Consider the following 18108-nt stretch of genomic DNA (forward strand, 5'->3'; position numbering starts at 1 on the left):
AGTGTGGGCTGCCCTGGAGCGGGGCTGGGTCAGCACCAGCTCACCGGCATCAGGGCAGGGGGCGGCTGCTTTTGGGGGGTTGCATGACATTCCCAGGGGGGCCAGCTGCCAATCTAGCAGCAGGGCTCAGAGACAGCCCTGAGAGGACAGGATTAACTGGTTCTTGTCAAAATAAATCATAAGTGCGGGTGACCTCTGGAGACCTGCATAATCCAAAACTCCAGGTGAAAGATCGCCAGCTCAGACAGCACTGCCAGCCTGGGAGATCAGGAGGCGAATCAACGACAGTCAATTTTACTTCCAAAGAATCTCCTCATGTCCCAGCAAGCAGTAAAAGCAATCTTGGCGGTGAGAGAGCCACGCAGACAAAAATGTACGTATCCCATCTGTGGGACTGGCTGCTTGCTCTGAAGCTGTGTCCGCAGAAGGGCTGATTATTTGTTGTTATGAAAGAGTGGGTGAGGGATGGAGGCGAAGAGGCAGTGCCCGTCCTGGCCCCGGAGGTGCTGTTGGTTGGATGATATCATTAACCAAAGGGATATTTTGCAACTCGTTCCCAGCAGTGCCAGGACACAGACTAGCCGAGGGTCACAGAGACTCCCTGGGGAAATTGGCGGGTGGATGCAGAGAAGTGGCTGAACTGAACGCCTGCACTCAGCACCCGCGGTGAGCCAGGCTGCGGGCAAGGGGCAGAGAGCGCCTGCGTGGGTCTGCAACCCGTCCCACCTCGTCTCGGGGCAGCTTTTTCAGTATTTGTGACTGGTACAAACAAAATGACATTGGCAGACATGCCAAACCGGACATCTCACTTCCACAGAGCATCCTGAAATACAGAAAAATCCCTTTCCCCCTGTCTCTGCTCCTCATTAGCACCCTGGAAGGAGGTGGCTGTGGTAAATTTGTAATTAGATTCAAACAAAAGTCATGATTTTGGCTGACCACTTCGCATCCATCCAACAAAGTAATTCACATCCAAACTGATGCATCACATCAACTTCACATTGCCTGGATTTTACTCCCCTTTTGAACCATCTGCCTGCAGCCTCCAGATCCACAAATAACTGTGATTTTCTAACCGGGGCACCAAAACCAGCCCCAGGAAAAGGCAGACTCCTTTCTGTGAGCATTTTCACACGAAGGCAGGTGAGCTGCTGGCCTTATGGCATCTGACCGACTTTCACAAGCTGCAGCAACTTCACCTGACACGGGTGGCCTCCCCTAAGTGTGAAATTTCCTCCTGTCCTTTGAAGATCAAAGGACAGCAAAGATAACTTCCAGCTTTATCATGGAAACTAAAACCACTACCCCAGGGATTATCTTGGACCTCCCTCTCTATTAGCGCTCAGCATTTCTCAGGTTCTTCCCAGGCTGAGCCCAGGAGCAGCAGGACATTCTTCTCCTGTCACACCCAAGCTGGCAGGCTTCACCGGTGCAGCTTTTCACAGTTCGGTCCAGATAACAGGCATCTTTTTTATCTTTTCCAGCCCTCCAGGGAAGCATCTCGCTGTTTATTCTACATGATCTCCCCTTGCCCTGGCCCATTGGGCTCGCTGCCTCCCTCAGCATCCCCTCTCCTGGACGGGGGCTGAAAAGAAGGAAATGGGAAGAGAAACTGAGAAACCCAGATGGGAACACTGTCTGAAGCCTCTTGGCAGCTTTCCCTGCTGTCTGCAGACATCCTCCACTTGTCCCAGTGACCTTTCCCCAGGATCCCGCATCTAGAGCATCGGACAGGGCAGTAGCCGGTTATGCAGAAGCCTTCTGCTTCTCCCTTCTTCCCCACGCACACGGCCAAGGCATGTCCCATCAGATGTCACGTTCCAGTCCAGAAAAGCTCCTCGCAGCTGGGTTTAGTAATCAGAACTGCCAGGAGCCACTTTGGCACTTAGTAGCACAGGGAACAACATACCCTCCCCTTCTCCCTACCGGTGGCCCCTGATCGATCCTCTCGAGCATATCCGCCTGCATATGTCACACTGACTGCCAGAAAACCAGCTGCTCTTCACAGCTGGATTTAGTAAACTGAACCGTGTCAATGCTTTAGCTTTCGGTAGCACACAGATTTCTTGCCACCCACCCAGGACTCCCACCGCCTGCTTCCTGGCAGAGCGGCTGCTCTACCCCATGGTGGTTGTCTGAAAGTGCTGCCTGGTCGGTTGTGGTTTTAACTAAGTAAAATGTTATATCCTGAGGGAAAAAAGAAAAAAAAAACCCCACAAACAACAAACTCTCTGTTGTAATATAGAACATATGGCCTCACAAGCACAGTACAATAAATACATCATGGTAACAAGATTTTGTGCATAGGACAGCCTTTGTCCATCGGTCTAATGTGCATTGCAAGCATAGAAAAAAAGCTTTATGCCTTTCTCAGAATGAGATCAATATCATTATTCCCGACACAAGGCAGGATGCAGAGACATATGGATAAGCCTGCGAGAAACATTTAGAAAAAAGGTCAGGTCCACTCTAGCAGCAAAATGCTTCTTGTGTGAGCAAAGCCACATCAGCAAAACTCTGCTTTGTACCAACAGGGCAGAAACATCTTCTGCAGGAGAAACGAGCTGTACTGCGGAAAACACAGTTTTGCTGCTACAATCCTTTTCTGTGTACTCAAGGGATCCCTCTGGTCAGCTGGGTCAGTCCAGGTCTCACTCACTTCCTTTCTGCTTTTGACAAATGTGACAGTGCCAGCAGGATTGTACACAGCAGCTGCATCACTTGCCCTGGAAAGCCAAGGGCAAAGCCCACAATCGATCCCAGACCGCCTGACCCCCCGGCCTCTCCACTAGCCATGGTTATTACTCGGAGCAACATGGGCATCGCTAGGGAGACCATGAGTTGAAAGCATCTCTAGAAGATGAACATACACAGTTCTACTCCATCCCTGTTAGCAGTCTGCTTTGTCTTGGCCAGCCTCTCAGGCCCCAGCTGAATATCAGTTAATGGTCATGCTGGAATTTGTGTCAATTGATTTTCCAGTTAACTTGACTTAACATGATTGGATGCATTACAACAGAGAGGATATACTCATTGTTCCGGTTTGAGTCTTGTAGACCTCATATTCCATTTCAATGCAGCATCAAGTTTAGCTCCAATTAGAACAAACAGTTCCTTAAAATAAAGATTTAGCATAAAGATTCATCCAAGTCTTGATCCGAAGCCCATTGTGTTCAGGAGCTGTCCTCCCCACTGAAGGCAATAGGCTTTGGATCAGGGCCTGGAGGCAGCTTGCAATGTATGGGCAATTTAATAACGAGAGATGACTCACTATCAAACGTCGTCTGCTTTACAAAGGAGTCTCAGAAATGGAATATCTGTGTGACAGAAATAAACCACTATTCTCACACATGCGCGCACACACAAAAAGAGAGCTCATAAAAACTACATTATCACTTCACTTGGGAGACTTAACCCTCATCCAATGAACACTTACTCATGTAGGTAACTTTACTAACATGAGTAGCTCAGTAAAACCAAGTCTTGAAAAATGATTATGCCAAAGGGGTTTGAGGTCTTCATCAGCTTCCTGTCATTTCTGAGCATCTAAGAGTCCCAGCAGATCAGACACATTTATGTGCTGTCTGTCCTGAAATCCTAGTTGTGATCACAGCAAGCCTGGGCTGGGGCAGATCCCTGTGTCATGTAGCTGTACGATTTACACTACAGCTGTTTCCCACTTCTGCTCATGTACCACATGTCCAATGGGTTCCATGGATCCCATGCAAGCTTGTCTTCTAGGGGTGCTTTCCACCAGTGGCCTCCCTCATATGGGTCCTATTCTGGCATAGGCAAAAAATTCCTGGACAGAAATATGAGAGCCCCAGGGCAATGCTGTCCCTTTGGGACTTTGTGCTTCTTTCTCCCTTTCTATCTACCACCTTCACTCCTGGTCTTGAGTTACTGGCTTTCTAGGTTTGCTTGGTGTTTGCACCACTCCTAACACAACAGGTCCTGCTAGGATTCCCAGGAGCTACAAATAACAGTCAGCAGCTTTCATGAGGTAAGCTGGTACTTGAAAGGGATATCTAAGGGCCATAAATCCTTTTTAATGGCTAGACAAAGCTAGAAATGCTGAGCATTTCAGCTATAACCACAGAAGCCATTGCTCTTGGTAGCCTTTACATTCCCTGCAAGTGTTAATAGGTGGGATGCAGCACAGCTGCTAATAGAAAAATGATCCAATTTGGTAAGCCTTGCTTCGGTGTCAGAGTATTTTGAAGCTGAAACAAACAGATTGAAATGACCCCATGCTTTATAATGCAATGGTAAAACAAAGTAGGACTTTACAACTGAGGCCCTGGTGTCAGAACTTCATTTGATTTTCTCTGATGACTCAACCTATTTCACGAGCTATTTTCATATTCCTTATTTAGCAAACTTACTCATGTCTCGGTAAAAGCCTACGATGTGATAAAGCCAAGGAACCGTAATGTGTGGTACTGGTAACACCTCCCACGCCAAAAAAAATCCTACTTCCATATTTATGTGGCTCTGCAAATTGGTTCCTGCCTTTTTCTCCCCAGAGAGTGAGCTGGCAGCCTGTCTCCTCTCCAATTAACATGAAGCTGTGAAAAGTGGAGATGGAGGGTCAAATTCACCATGCTGGGAGCCTCACGTACTTTTACCACGTTACCAGCACATTTGGACCTTTGACTTCCCAGCAAGGCAAGTGTTGTTTTTAGCATACAAATAACAATGCCTGCAGAATACCTTGTTCATGCATGCTTTGTCTCCTGAAAAAAAGAAGCTCACCACCAGAAGGCAAGACACTAAGAAGAGCCACCTACCTGGTGTTGCTCAGAGACCAGGGATGGGCACCTCAGTATAAACTCCCCATGGAGCAGATGAATTTTACCTGGGTTTTACTGGTCAGGATGTAATATCTGACTTTTGGAAAGTCCTTATATCAGAGAAGCAGGAGAAGCTTTTGTATCCAGCATAGGCTGCAAATTACACCAGCAAACGTATGGACTAAAAGAACATGTAGGGACACTTAAGGACAACACCCACTCATCCACCCCCACCCCAGATCTCTTCACAATCTGATTTACAAACATGTAAAGACATGGTTAGATTTTTTTTTTTTGGCAGTTTTTTTGAAGAGTTTGTTTGTCTTGGAGGCAGAAAGGAAAGGCAGCCTGTGCAAAGCAGAGACGGGCTGAGCAACAGCGCTGACGCTTGCGACATGACTGCTCTTTGCAAGCAAGGATCAAAAGCTACGTGGCACAACCCCTTTTCTATTTCATGCCAGGATTTGAAACAGCTCCTGAGTGGCACCAAGGAGTCCAGGACAGAAGGGTACACTATCAGGAGTGTCAATGGAGAGAGGTGCTCAAGTCCCAGGGCAGCTCTGAACCAGCACTTCCATGGGCAGCAGAGCCTGCAAAATCCCCTTTTCTGTGACATTTCCTCTCATCTTCTTTGGATTCAGGTATCATAAGGGATAAGCTCTAATCAAAGTTTTGCCTAAGGATACGGCATTCCTGGCATCTTTCCCTCACTTACATTTTCTGGTGTCTGTAAGCATCCTGCTATAGCCTGCCCTTCGCCGTTACAGCCACGTAGGTTTCTACTTTCCATCAGAACTTTGTTTTTGAGATCCCTGCTCCTCTACCATGCTTAGCTGGCAGATGGACACAGGCACATTGAACCAGACAGTTCAGCCCCCATCGCTGTCAGCCCTCATCCTCCAGCTCTGACATTACCCACACACCTGCCTGATCTGAACGTCCATCCCCAGGAGTGAGCTACCCAAAACCAAGCTCATCTGGGCTATGAAAGCCCCCTAAATCTTCCATCCTACCCAATCTGGTGAATTTGCTCAGCACACAAGCCACGAAATGCTGTCAGACCTGTTCCTTTCCCTAAGGATGGAAGCGACTGCTGTGTACTGGTGTCTGGAAGCAGAGAACCAGCTTTCCTGCCGTGCCCATGCAGGTTCAAACTCACATATCCTATCTCCCAGGTAGGTGTCATCCTGATTTGTCACACTCACCTTCACACATCGGTGCTTGGGTCCGCAGCTCCTGCCTGCCCATGGAAGCAGCATGGCCAGGGAAGGAGGAGAACATGTGCTCTCTCTCCCCGGAGTCCTGCAATCAGATGGCTGTGATGTCCCCTCAGAAAGGTAGGATTTGCCAAGCTAGCCAAGGGAGGAGCTGAGCTAGGGGCAGAGGCACTAGCAGATCAGGCACCAGCACAAGCATGAGAGCACATCCCTCTGAGAAGCAGTATTTTACATCCTGCTCTGCCCTGGATGCTGGGACTTCCTTCAGCTTGCAGGGAGGAGACATGGGTTGGGACCAGCCAAGCAGAGGGCAACAGTGCCCTGGGCAGAAGCACAAACCTCAGGCTCCTGTGTCCAGGGATGACAACAACCCCTTTTCAGGCTCCTGCAGGGCTCTGGCCCTCCATCCTTGCTGAATCCCAGCCCAGCATCTCCCCCTGCCAACATTCTCCACCAACACGCTGTGCTAAAGCTCAGGATCAGAGCCCCTCTCCAAAACCAAAGCAGCTGTCTTCCCTCTCTGCTAAATACCTGGCTCCCCTGCCTGGCCTGTGATCTTTTCCAGCTGCTATGGTCAAATCTGCCAAGGCCAGCAGTCTCTCTGTTAACCCCTTCAGCCCACTGCCTCATGGTCTGCAAGATTCCATGGCAAACATCACCAGCTCTGCAGGGGATTTCAGCTTCCTCATCCTTGAGAAACAAAGCTGGTTATTCCCCCAGAAGAGGTTTTATGCTGTTTTTTGAGAGCTGTTGGCTGCTCAGTTTCTGTCAAGGTTGTAGGTCTGATGTGGTCGCTCTCGCTAAGCCTACCAGCCTTTCTGCTTCAGGGGAGCTTGTGGAGGCTGAGAGGCCTTTTCACTGCAACTGGCCATAGGTTTCCAGTGAGCACTTTCCCAAGCAATCAGATCTCTTAGAAAATTAATTGATCTGTTCTTATTAGATCACCTACTTTACCTCCCCAGCTGCATGTTAAGGTTTCCCAGAGTGCAGGCAGGGCTGCTGCCACGTCCCCCTGGCACAGAGAAGATATCCAAAGCTCATCTCCAATGACAGCTTCTCACCTGTCAGATTTGCTTCCCTAGGGGTAAAAAGTTACCAATGGGTGAATCTCACAGGGCACAGATGCTTTGTAACCCAGACATCTACCATAAATTTTTCGACTTGATAGCTTGGGAATGCAGATAAGTATGCTGCAGTGATGAGCCAGAAAGAGCCTAAAAAGTTCCAGCTGAAAAGGGGTATGAAATACCTCAGAGATGTTGGCATTTCAATTTTTTTTTTTTTTTAATAAAAGATGTGAAAACATGAGCATTACCCACATGCCCTGGTTCCTGGCATGACACTTGTGGGACAGCAGGGACCAAGGCATGCAACATCCCATGGCATGTGCTTGGGAAGGAAGTGAGGGCTATGCCCAGTTCAGATTTTCATCTTCAGCAAGATGGCAAATCTTATATAAAACAGGCATGAATCAAAACAGAAGTGCCTGCCCAGCTGCTAGGAAGTGACACCACTGTGACTCATGTAATTCTGTTTAAAACAATCCTCCCCCTCACCTTCTCCCCTCTGTAGAGATGCACCTTGGAGGCTTTCAACACAGAGTCCAGGGGTGCTTACCCTTCTCTTCTCCCTCTTTATACCACTTTTTGGTCACAGTGTTTTTTCTCAGGTGACCTCTCCTGTCACCAAGCTCTGCCAGAGCACTTTTACAGTTCACTCCAAGTATAACAAACAGATTTCTTTTCCTGGCATTTTTTTTCTTTATTATTTTTTACACTCCATAAAAACCATTGCAGTTTTCTTTCACATTCACGAGATCTTCTGGAAATTATTGCCATTTCCCATACATATTACATATAAAAAAAAATAAAAAGGTCAACAGATAGAGAGCTGCTCGTTCTGAAATCCCTGCAAACACAGAAGCCAATGTGACCAGTTTTCATGGAGGAAGACTGGCTAGAAGGTGACCACATGTGCTAAGCAAGCCACATAACACTGAACAAGACCACTTGACCACATATGATACACGTCAGAAACATTTGGGAGGGATGGAGGAAGAGGTGGCTTGGAGCCGAGCTCGCCAGGTTTTTTTGGTGTAAAATCCAGCAGCTACAGTGTCATCTGATGGGAAGTAACTCGGATGAGGATTGTGGAGACATTCAAGTATTCTAGGGCTGTTCTTAAATAACAGATGGAAGGATAATAGCTCAGCAGGTAGCCTGATAGCGATAGCTTCGGTTAAGTCCCCTGCTTTAGTTAAAAGCACATCCAGTACAAAGGCAAACGCAGAGGTATAGGAAATGCCACACCTGAATGGATCCACGGTCTGATTTGGTATCCAGTTACACTGCGGTCAATACCTGACACTTCAGAGGCTGGGGAAGGAGAGGGGATTTTCACCTGGTTGTGCAACAGTGTCTTGGGAAAGGAGCTCCCTCCCGCTGCCCCAGCCTTTTGCTCCCTGAAACATGACACAGGAGAGGGAAGGAGGAAAGCCAGAGAAAAACCAGAACAAATATTCACTCTCACCACCTCTGCAGTTGAAAAGGTGGTGCTTTTCATTTTGCTTTCTTCCCTGCTGCTGCTGTTTATTGCTCGAAACTTTAAATAAGGGTCTATTCGAAAATAGGAAGGGAAGGAGATGGGAACTGAGAACATACTAAATGGATTTCTCATTGCTCCCCAGGAACCTGGAAATACAGTAGTGGGTGCACACTCTGTCAATAAAAACCTAAAAAAGCACTCTTTTTAAAAAAAAGAACAATAAAAGTTCAGAAAACCTGCCACACTTAGAGCATTTGCCTCTTACAGTCACAGCATACGGGAAGTATGACCCACGACAACCACTCCATCTCAGACTAAGTCGATGAGGTTTCTCTATTGCACGTTCATGAAATGTTCTTGTTAGGGTCACAGTTTGGATTAAAGGACCACACCAGCTCCGGTCTGTTCAGCAGGATGAAGATGCTGTCATCGGACTGAGTTTCAGCTGGTGGACGGGAGAGTGGATGGGCACAGAACTCAACACTGAGGTAGGAAAGGCAAAACACGAGCCTTCAAAGTTTTTCCCTAACGTCAGTTCATCTGCAAAGAAAGATGCAGCTTCTCTTTTGCACGAGGCGACAGGGGGGCTGGGAGTGGAAGACAAGATCTCCGACTCGTATTGTAGCAACTGGCCCATGAAACCAAAGTTTGGTGAGATCAGGCTTCGGCGCTGCTTGATGTAATCAAAAGCCTCCTCCAGGCGGAGCTTCTTAGTCTTCATGAGATATGCCATGCAGATTGTGGGAGACCGTGAAATCCCTGCTTCACAGTGTACCAGGATCTTGCCCCCTGTCCGTCTGACATAATCTAGGGAAAAAAAAAGTGATCGCAGATGTCAGTTGTCATTGGGGACGGAGAAGACACTGTGACACACAACCAGAGCTGGAGGTGGAGCATGGCACACGGCCAGTCCGCCAGCAAGGAGAGGCCTGCTCTTCTGTTGGGTGCTAAGGGTAACATGGGGATTAAAATGGAGACAAAACTCAGCCTGAGATGTAGCTGAGCTGCATATGACACTTGGTTTCAGAGTCTGTGGATCCTGATTTGCTTCTTTCTGCATTTTTTAGGAAAGTCTTTCCCCACCTCCTTCCCACGTGCCTGATTCTCTTTTGGAACAACTGACTTTGCAGAGCATTGCGAGACAGAGATCAGGTATCTGGGTAATGCTTGCGTTTGCTGTACCTGCATTTCTCTGCCTGTAGCTCAAAGTGCTGACCCAAGCCCAGCCTAGCCAGCCCTCCCACCGTCAGGTCTTTCAAAAGCTGCAGGGCTGCCTTTCTCTTATCAGCTTTACAAGGAAAACAGGACTGTTCTTAAAAGTCCAAACCTAAGTCCCTGCTTGGCCAGTTTGCAGCAAACTGCGGTACCAGGAGCTGAGCCCTTGGTGGGTACCCTTGGGTGGAGAGGCTGAGCTCACTCGCTGGGGCCTCACCACAAAGCACACAAGGGCTGGTAGGCAGTTGCTAATTACAGCCTGGTTAAAGGATGCTTGGACTTAAGTCAGGATATAAAAGGTTTATGCAAAGCACCCATTTTACACAACAGGAGCCACTGTGGTTACTCACACAACACAACGATTGTTATGAGATTAAAGAGAATGTGCTTAAAATAAGCTCTTTCCACACAAAAATACAGTTCAAAAATAGACCTTCTCTGCTCTATCGCCTTGAGCAATATGTTCAAGCTCCAATCTATGGAGAGCTGTGCTGAGTGTAGTGCTCAGTGCGTGGCACTGAAACAACAGAGCTGAGCAACTAATCATTTGCCTGTCTTTGATTGTCTGCTGGGGGACTGGTGCCACCACGACTGGTTATATTTAACTACTGCAGAAAATAAGGAAGACATGGATTTGAGTCATCTCCAGCATCTACACCACACACTCAATTTTAAAAGAAAGTGAAAACTGAAGTCATCCGTAAACTCCGGGAAATTTCCAAGTGACTCAACAACTATCAGAAGAGGTTGGGGATGGGACAGAAGTGTGTCGTGGATCAGCGTTTCCCTGAAAGGTGTGAGAAGTCCCTTACCAGGAAGGGCTCGGGCTCAGCGAGCTCTCTCAGATCAGATTCTTGTAATTCTGCCTGCGCTGTTGAAGGACTAGAACTCAGCTGAGCAATGAGTCCAGCAACTCTGTACCTGGGCTTTCATTCCGTTTCTCTCTCGAACGTTCCTGGAGAGCAACGGCACTGATTTCAACATCATCTCCACCCAGGCTGAGGCTGCTCCACCCCACTAAACCACCTTGTGCCTCTCCAGGAGGAGCCTCTCCCTTGCGCTACCTGGCACGGCTGGTGTGCTGCTCACCAACACAGCCTGATGAGGGAACATTTGGGAGCGGATGGCCCAAAGATTTCTAAAGGCCTCCTCATTTTTTTTTTTGCATTGGGGTATTTGATTAAAGGGTGAGATACCGGTATGATCAAAAGGAGAAATGGAAAGAGCTCTGATAAGGGGAGATGCTGGATTTCTAAGACCTGACTTTGGGATATCCCAGCACATCAACTGACTGTGCTTCACTTGGCTTCTACAGGATCTGCCATACTAATTCAAGGAATCAATGTTTTTTTTTCCTTTACAAAACGTCTTTGGTGTTATTCAACCATACTTCTTTGCTCCCTGTCATGCTGAAGTTACACCTACGTTTGGTTTGAAAAGAAAATAAAGCTAACCAGCTCACTCGCCTCGTCTGCCTAACAGCAGACAAGAGGAGGCATTTTCCTTCCTCAGCCTGCCAGCCTGGAGAGGAGGACCGAGGCCTTACGTTGAATGTCCCTCTTCCTTCCTTCCTTGCAGAAGTCCCTCTGCCAGGAGAGATGCTGAGGAAGGGAAGGAGCTTAAACTTTTGCTATGACATCTGGGAACATACAGAAAATAAAATATCCTTCCCATTAATATGTATTTTAACAGAAATGAATTTAAAATACATGAAGACTTGGACATTTGTTAATTTGGACCTACCGATGAAGTCGATGGCTTCCTGGAAGTGTGAGCTGATGTCCGCCGTATGACTGTCCTCCACCGGGATCCACTTGTAGCAATACTGCTCCTTGAAGGACTCTGAGCTTTTCCTGGAGACATTGAGCAGGGCCGTGATGTGCAGGTTGGCAAGAAACTCGCACTTGGAAGCGTGATAGGCACTACCAAGGTAGAGAAAAGGCAGGATTTCAACTGGACCACCCTGGAAGAGAAGGAGCAGAAACATGTAATTCCTTTTCAAGAGAATTTGAGTCCTGATATCTGAGAGAGAGGCAAGGGAGCCTGCGTGGATGCCTGCCCCCTCCCTCACTAGCATTTTTGGACCTCAGTGCCGCTGGCCAGCGAAGTGCTGCAATGGCAAAGCCCTTGCAGGAAAAAGAGCTTAATTTTCTTGTCCACATCTGCGAGGTGCAAAGTCAGACCCAGCCCACTCACACGCAGGATGTTTCTGCCTTTCTTTAAAGCTCTGCCCCTCGGGACGCACCCAAAGCACTTTCATATGTGAGGCCCGTTCCCTCTGAGGCTTTACTGAAACAGGGGTGAGGTGTGGAGCCACGTCCAAGCAGGGAGGAAGAGAAGGATGGAGGAAGAAGCTGCTCTAGCTCAGCCCAGGGCTCAGCCCCTCTGCTCACACATCCAAAGTTGAAGCGAAACAAAAAAAATATTGGAGCAAAGTTCCCATTCCCCCCTGGGGATGCACATCCCTGGGGCTCAGCACCCGCCGTGTCACCTGCTCCGAGATGTCATCTCGGATTCTCCTTCATCAGCGCAAGCAAAGGCTGAGTGATGAGACTGTGAACGAAAAAAAGCCACCGCCTGACACAAGGGTTTCAGAGACAACAGGTAACTTTCCATGATGCACAAGAGCCACTACCAGCCCCCAGCTGCAAGAAACGGGCTTCCCAGCCCCCCCGAGCTGCCTGCCTGGTGGGTCCCACACACCGGGAGCACACAAAAGCCACTTGCGGCAGGAGGACGGAAACTGGGGCAGGAGGTGCCCCCAGGGAGCTGAGAGGCATCACCCGGGGGCTCCCCGAGCGCCAGGAAACGCACTCGGCGGAAGCGGCCTGACCACAGGGTGACATCTCGGAGCACACGTATTGCTGGGGCGGGTGCGGGGGTGCAACAGGATGACTTCCCCGGTGGAAACCCCACTGCCCCTGCCCAAGGGCGGCTCTCAGGAGTCACTGCCCCAGTCCCCCTCCATCAGCACTGGAGCCCTCCTGGGGTCTCGGAGGAGGCACAGGCAAAGCGGGCTCCTTTGTCTGCCAGAAAAACAACTCTCCTGGCAGCCTCCCCCCTGCCCGTTATAAGTTTCCTGGGGAGACGTGAGTCACTCACGGCTCATGTTGTCTGGCTGTGTGATAAAAATGGGTGGCATATAGAGTTTTGGGGCTACACAGGATATTTTTCATCCTTCTGCTGCCTAATTTTGAAGCCAGCCAGAGGCAACACTAGCCAGCAGCACGCACAGGGCATCCTATTCAATATAACATTGACAGCCCACGCCAGCATGAGGGCCCCAGCACCCTGCCAGCCTCCAACAGAGCTCGGTGGCAGGAGGGAGAAGACCCAAGGGGAAGGGCACCCACCACAGCCGTGACACACACCTGGTCATAAGCGGGTTTGTGGTTGGCACTCTGCTTCTCACAGTGACTGGTGAGGTTTCTCTCCACCTCGGTCCTCTCTGGGGAAATGAGTTTTCCATCCACGCAGCACTCAGGATATTGTGAGTTAAAAGTTTCATATCCCCCTAGGGAAGGGTAAAAAAAAAAGAAAAAGAAAAGAAACATGAATGTTTGTGTTTCCAAAACCTGGTTTAATTACAGTGGAGGAGAAATGAAGCTCAGGTGCTTGCAATGCAGTGGGATCATGCTGCACAGCGATGGGCCCTGGGGGGTTAATGAGGGATGTTGCTTCCCTAGGGAAGAGGGTTTGTTTAAAAGGCTTCCAGCGCTGAAGAAAAACCTGATACCACTGACAATTATTAACTTGCCAAAAGCCACTGGATCCAGATTAAAACTGTTAGTGAATGTAATTCTGTTGAATCTAGCAACCATTAGCTCCAGTACAGCCGAGACTAAACACTCTCCCCCAGGTTTTGCAGATGAGCACTATTCCCAGCGTTTGAGACTGAGATTTCTGTAATCAGGAGTCATCCTAAGTCTGTTATTACTATACACACTGTGACAACATAAGAAATATTTTATTTGAATTTTTGAATGGACATAGGCATGAGAGGGGGATGCTTGCAACTGTGTCATTAATCACCACAATGCACAAGATGGCGAGGTAATGAAGACAGTCCCACTGAAACCAATCTATTCAATAACAGCTATAAAACTTAATGAAATCCTGTAACAGCATTTGACAACTGAATAGCCTCACATGAGCTATTCTGCATGGTTAAGTACTGCATTCGATTCATTCAGTGCACCGCTAATGAAAAGGAATCAATCCTATTATTACATTGTTACACAAAGTTTGTTGTCAGCTAAATCGTTGCCTGTTTCCAGGCTGGGATTGCACACGATCTCCAAAATGGATGTGAATAAGTCAGGTAGCAGAAGAAGCCAGGCAATGTCAGTGGTGTGCCACGTGTCTGCCACCTGTGCTTTTTCAGAACAAAAACGAATAGTGAAAGCTCCCAAACAGCTAGATTGAATAATCCTTCCAGCGTGGCCCTCGAGCAAACAAGGTGCCGAAATCAAACCCTCCAACGTGATTCATTCACCTGCAACTGTTTCGCCCCGATAAGCGGTGTCGGTGAGGGTGCCCCGCTGCACAGAAGGGTTTCGAAACAAAGGAAGTGCTGAAGATCTGAGCGGCCGCAGGGCCCCCACCGCCCACACTGCCAAGGCTGCCCGGTACAGCTACCTCTGACATTTCAGCCCCGTAACGCCGGTGTCTCATTTGTTTGCAATGTTTGAGCAGATGTGTGCTCGAATTCGTGACGTGCTACTGTCGCCCACTCAGTCCTGCCGTGGGGTCCTCGTGTTGCAAGAGGCTGGCAGGATCCAAAGCCCACTGAATGCGAAGAAAGTCTATTTTCCATGACGGAGGGCAGGAGGGTGGCTTTGCAGTCAGCTGGCACTCAACACCTGCACCTTTCCTCCTACTCCTCAGCCACATTCAGCCAGCTCGCCCCAGAGCTCACAGTGCCAGGCAGTGGGTCAAGCAGCCGAGTGACCATGGAGACCAAAAGGGGGTTTGATAAAATGATATCCCTAACAACTGGCAAAGTGAAAAGCCAACAAACACAAGCAGCTCTCCAGACTTCTCTGCTCTTCTGATCTCGACTGCCCTTCATGGGGTGGACTTTTAAATCCTCTTGTTTTGCACAGCTGACCTTATCTCCCCCCTGCTCCCCAACCACTGCCATCACATAGGAAAAATACGTCCAGTTTATATAAATAGACATTATCCCCATCTACACCCTGTGTATTGGTTTTTTTGTTGTGTGGGTTTTTTCGGTTTTTTTTTTTTACTTTTGAGTGAACACAGAAATCTGCTCAAGCCAAATCAGCGTGTGTGTTCAAACAGACATGCATGTCTCATGTCTCTGGGGCAGCTGACACAGCTGGTGAATGGTTAATTACAAGCCTTGGGGATCAGGATATTTGCAGGCCATTCTTACAGTGAGTCATCTTCTCATCCCATCCTTCAGCAATCTCCTCTCTTCCCCTTCCACACTCAACCCAGCTTCCCTGAGGTCATTTCTGCAAATACTGGATTGCTCATCACAGAGAGCTGGGCTGTGCTTCGGTTTTAATCAATAAATAATAGAATCCTTGTCAGCACCAAGGGAGGATCCGTTATCTTTCTGCAAGCTCTTCTTTCCCCTGCCATACAACCACTCCAGCCTTGCTGAGGCTGAGCTCACCCAGAATGAAACTGCACCTACACAGATGAAAGATGTGACACACTCAACCCCTAGAAGCCAGAAAGTGAGGGAAAGAACTGAGCCGACATGCAGCTTGGCCTGCAATTGCTCTGCATTAGCCACCCTGGCTGGGGCCAGATCCCCAGGATGCTTGGTGACCCAGTGGGGGTGACCTGTTCCTATCTTATCACTGTGACTTCCAAGAGGAGACCACCTTATCCCTTAATTAGCCGATACCTCCTCCGAGCTCCCCCACACCTAGGGAGAACAGGAATATAAGGAGGGAACCTCAAGGGGTTTTTTCGTGGTAGTTTTACAGCCCATTATTTGCAAGGTCGGTGCTACAGACCTGCAAAGGACGCTTTCTTCTGAGCAGTGCCCAGTGCTTCAGGATGATTTATACTCCTATTGTCCCAGAGATCTTTCTCCAGACCACAACAACTTCCTGGGGGTCCGTGGCCCCAGTGAATCAGCAGTGCTGCCCACTGAATCACTGGGTCCTCAGGCCACACCAGATCTGAAACGGAGCTGTGGGCTTCGTGGGCCTGATCCTACGACCCAGAGGACTTCCAGCAAAGCAAAGGGGAACAGCAACAGGAAAAGGAAGAAACTTTCTCATGCACTAAGGTGAAATCGTTTTAGCCTCAAATCGACAGGCTTTCAAGATAAGACACTTTGCAATACGTGAGAGGTACTGAAGCAGAGCCTACATCAGCACTCCACCCCAGATAAACTGCCCACAGCCACAGCCACCGCTTCAAAGCGTGAGGCTGGTACATGAGGAGGGAAGGACCATCTTGTGGCTAAATCAGCAGGCTGAGAGTCAGCGTCGTTTAGTTCAAGCCCTGCTTTGCCACAGACTTCCCAGCATGAACCTGGAGATGTTTCTTCATCCCTACTTTAACGGGGTCCCCAAGGATTCACCTGGCCCAGCACAGTGCAAGTATCCCTGCCCTGCAGCAGCAGAATTGGTGCTTTTGAGGCAACCATCAGACCCCAGGACAGGCTGGCAGCACCCGGACAGAGCCAGGGCGGTGGCAAACGGTCCCGGGAGTCTCCCTCCTCCTTGTAGTACCGGACAATACTCAGGCTGAAGGTGCCTCACCCCTGCGGGGAAGCCCTTCGGGCACTGTTCGTTGTAGGAGGCACAAACTGGGCACATCAGGACAAAAACTAGTGTGACAAAAGGCTTAAAAGTGAATTAACCCTGGCCGGTGAGGACACAGGGGCAGAGTTTTTTCAAGACACGTCGCCTGGTTTTCTCCTTCATTTATGACCTCCCCATGGCCTCAGGTTACGGCGAGGGGGGTTGTTTGGGAATTCCTACTTCGGCGTGGCACCGTTTCGAGGAACGCCGGGGCCGCGGCAGCCGGGTGTGCGGTGCTGCGGGCGGGAGCGTTCCCGGAGGGAGGATGGGAGCTGAGAAACAGAGAGGGCAAAAGGACAAAGGCACTGCTAGGAGGAATGGAGAGGGGGAAGGGATGGGAGGGCAGAGAAAGGGCGGGCTGCTATTTTTTTTTTATCGTTTTATTATCGCCGGGTTACAGGGAAGGAAAACAAAGAACCACAATCAAAGGGCTATAACACACGTGGGGGGGAGGAGGCATTTCTGTCCCCCGACAAGCCCAGAGTTTCGGCTATGGATTTCCCCTGTCAGCCTCGATATGCCCAATAGAGAGATAAATCCCTCCGCCCTGGGTGGAGGAGCTGGCACCGATTCTCGGGTTTCGGGCGCCCAACACGGACCGCCCCGTGCCCCCGGGCTGAGAGCGAGGAGCGGTGGCCTCGGCTCTCCGCTTCCCTGCGGGACTGATTTTATTTTCCACGCAGCCCCGACCTCTCTCTCCCCCCTCTCCCTGTGATAATCTGCAACTTTTGCACTTCTTCCGTAATATTCTTTGCTTTCTATCCGCCTCTTAAACGCGCGGCGGGGGTGAGCGGAAAGGCATTTCGGCTCAGCCCGCAGAGTCTATCCGGGATTTAGTTCCAGTGGGTGGAAAAGAAACGAAATCCCAGCGTTACCTCCCTGCCCTCCACCAATAATCAGGTTAACTGCCGGGCGGCGGTGGCGGAACAGAGGGGACGGGATCACTGCGGGGCCGCCGCCACCCGGGGGGCTCCGAGGGTCAAACCGCGCGGCTCCCCCCAGCCCCTGCCCCCTCTTTCCCTGCCACCTCTCTCACCTTTCAGGAAGCAGACTCTGGCCCCGGCCTCCGGCAGGCTGGAGAGCAGGGCGTTGAGGACGATCTGAGCCGTGCTGTCCTTCTTCAGCTTCTGCCAGTGCCCTGTGCCCTGGTCCAGCACCACCACGGCTGCCAGGCGGGCGGTCCCCGCCGCCTCCTCGCCGCCGCCCAGCAGCAGCCGGGCTCGGGCCGCCGCGTCGGGGACCACGAAGTGGAGCGGCACGGCCCCGCCGCGGGCCCGCCGCATCACCACCGAGTTGAGGTTGACGTTGAGCGAGCCGCGGAGGCAGGAGGCCGAGTAGGACAGGTAGGGCCGGCAGTCCAGCACCAGGCAGCGGGAGGGCTCCTTCCGCAGGAGCTTCCTCAGCTGGCGGCAGTCGAGGGACGTGACTTTCATGCCGGCCGTGGGTCGCGCCCCCGCCGCAGCCGGGGCAGGAAGGTGCCCGCTGGGGAGTCCCGGTACTAGCGCGGGAGCCGCGGGGCTGCAGGGGCTCGGCCGGCGGCGACGGGAC

The 18108-nt window shown here is 50.1% G+C and overlaps 1 protein-coding gene across 1 annotated transcript; it reads right to left on the reverse strand.

The window, feature by feature from the left end:
• Positions 1-8960: 8960 nt before the first annotated feature.
• DUSP5 (dual specificity phosphatase 5) lies at positions 8961-17993 on the reverse strand. The gene is made up of 4 exons (XM_086616593.1): positions 17597-17993; positions 13141-13283; positions 11513-11732; positions 8961-9361 (listed from the first exon to the last, which is right to left on the reverse strand). Exons 1-4 carry the CDS (start codon positions 17991-17993, stop codon positions 8961-8963), a joined length of 1161 nt encoding a protein of 386 aa, XP_086472719.1.
• Positions 17994-18108: the final 115 nt, after the last annotated feature.

The sequence above is a fragment of the Tauraco erythrolophus genome, chromosome 9 (assembly GCF_009769465.1).
Source record: "Tauraco erythrolophus isolate bTauEry1 chromosome 9, bTauEry1.pri, whole genome shotgun sequence".
Lineage (NCBI taxonomy): Eukaryota > Metazoa > Chordata > Aves > Musophagiformes > Musophagidae > Tauraco > Tauraco erythrolophus.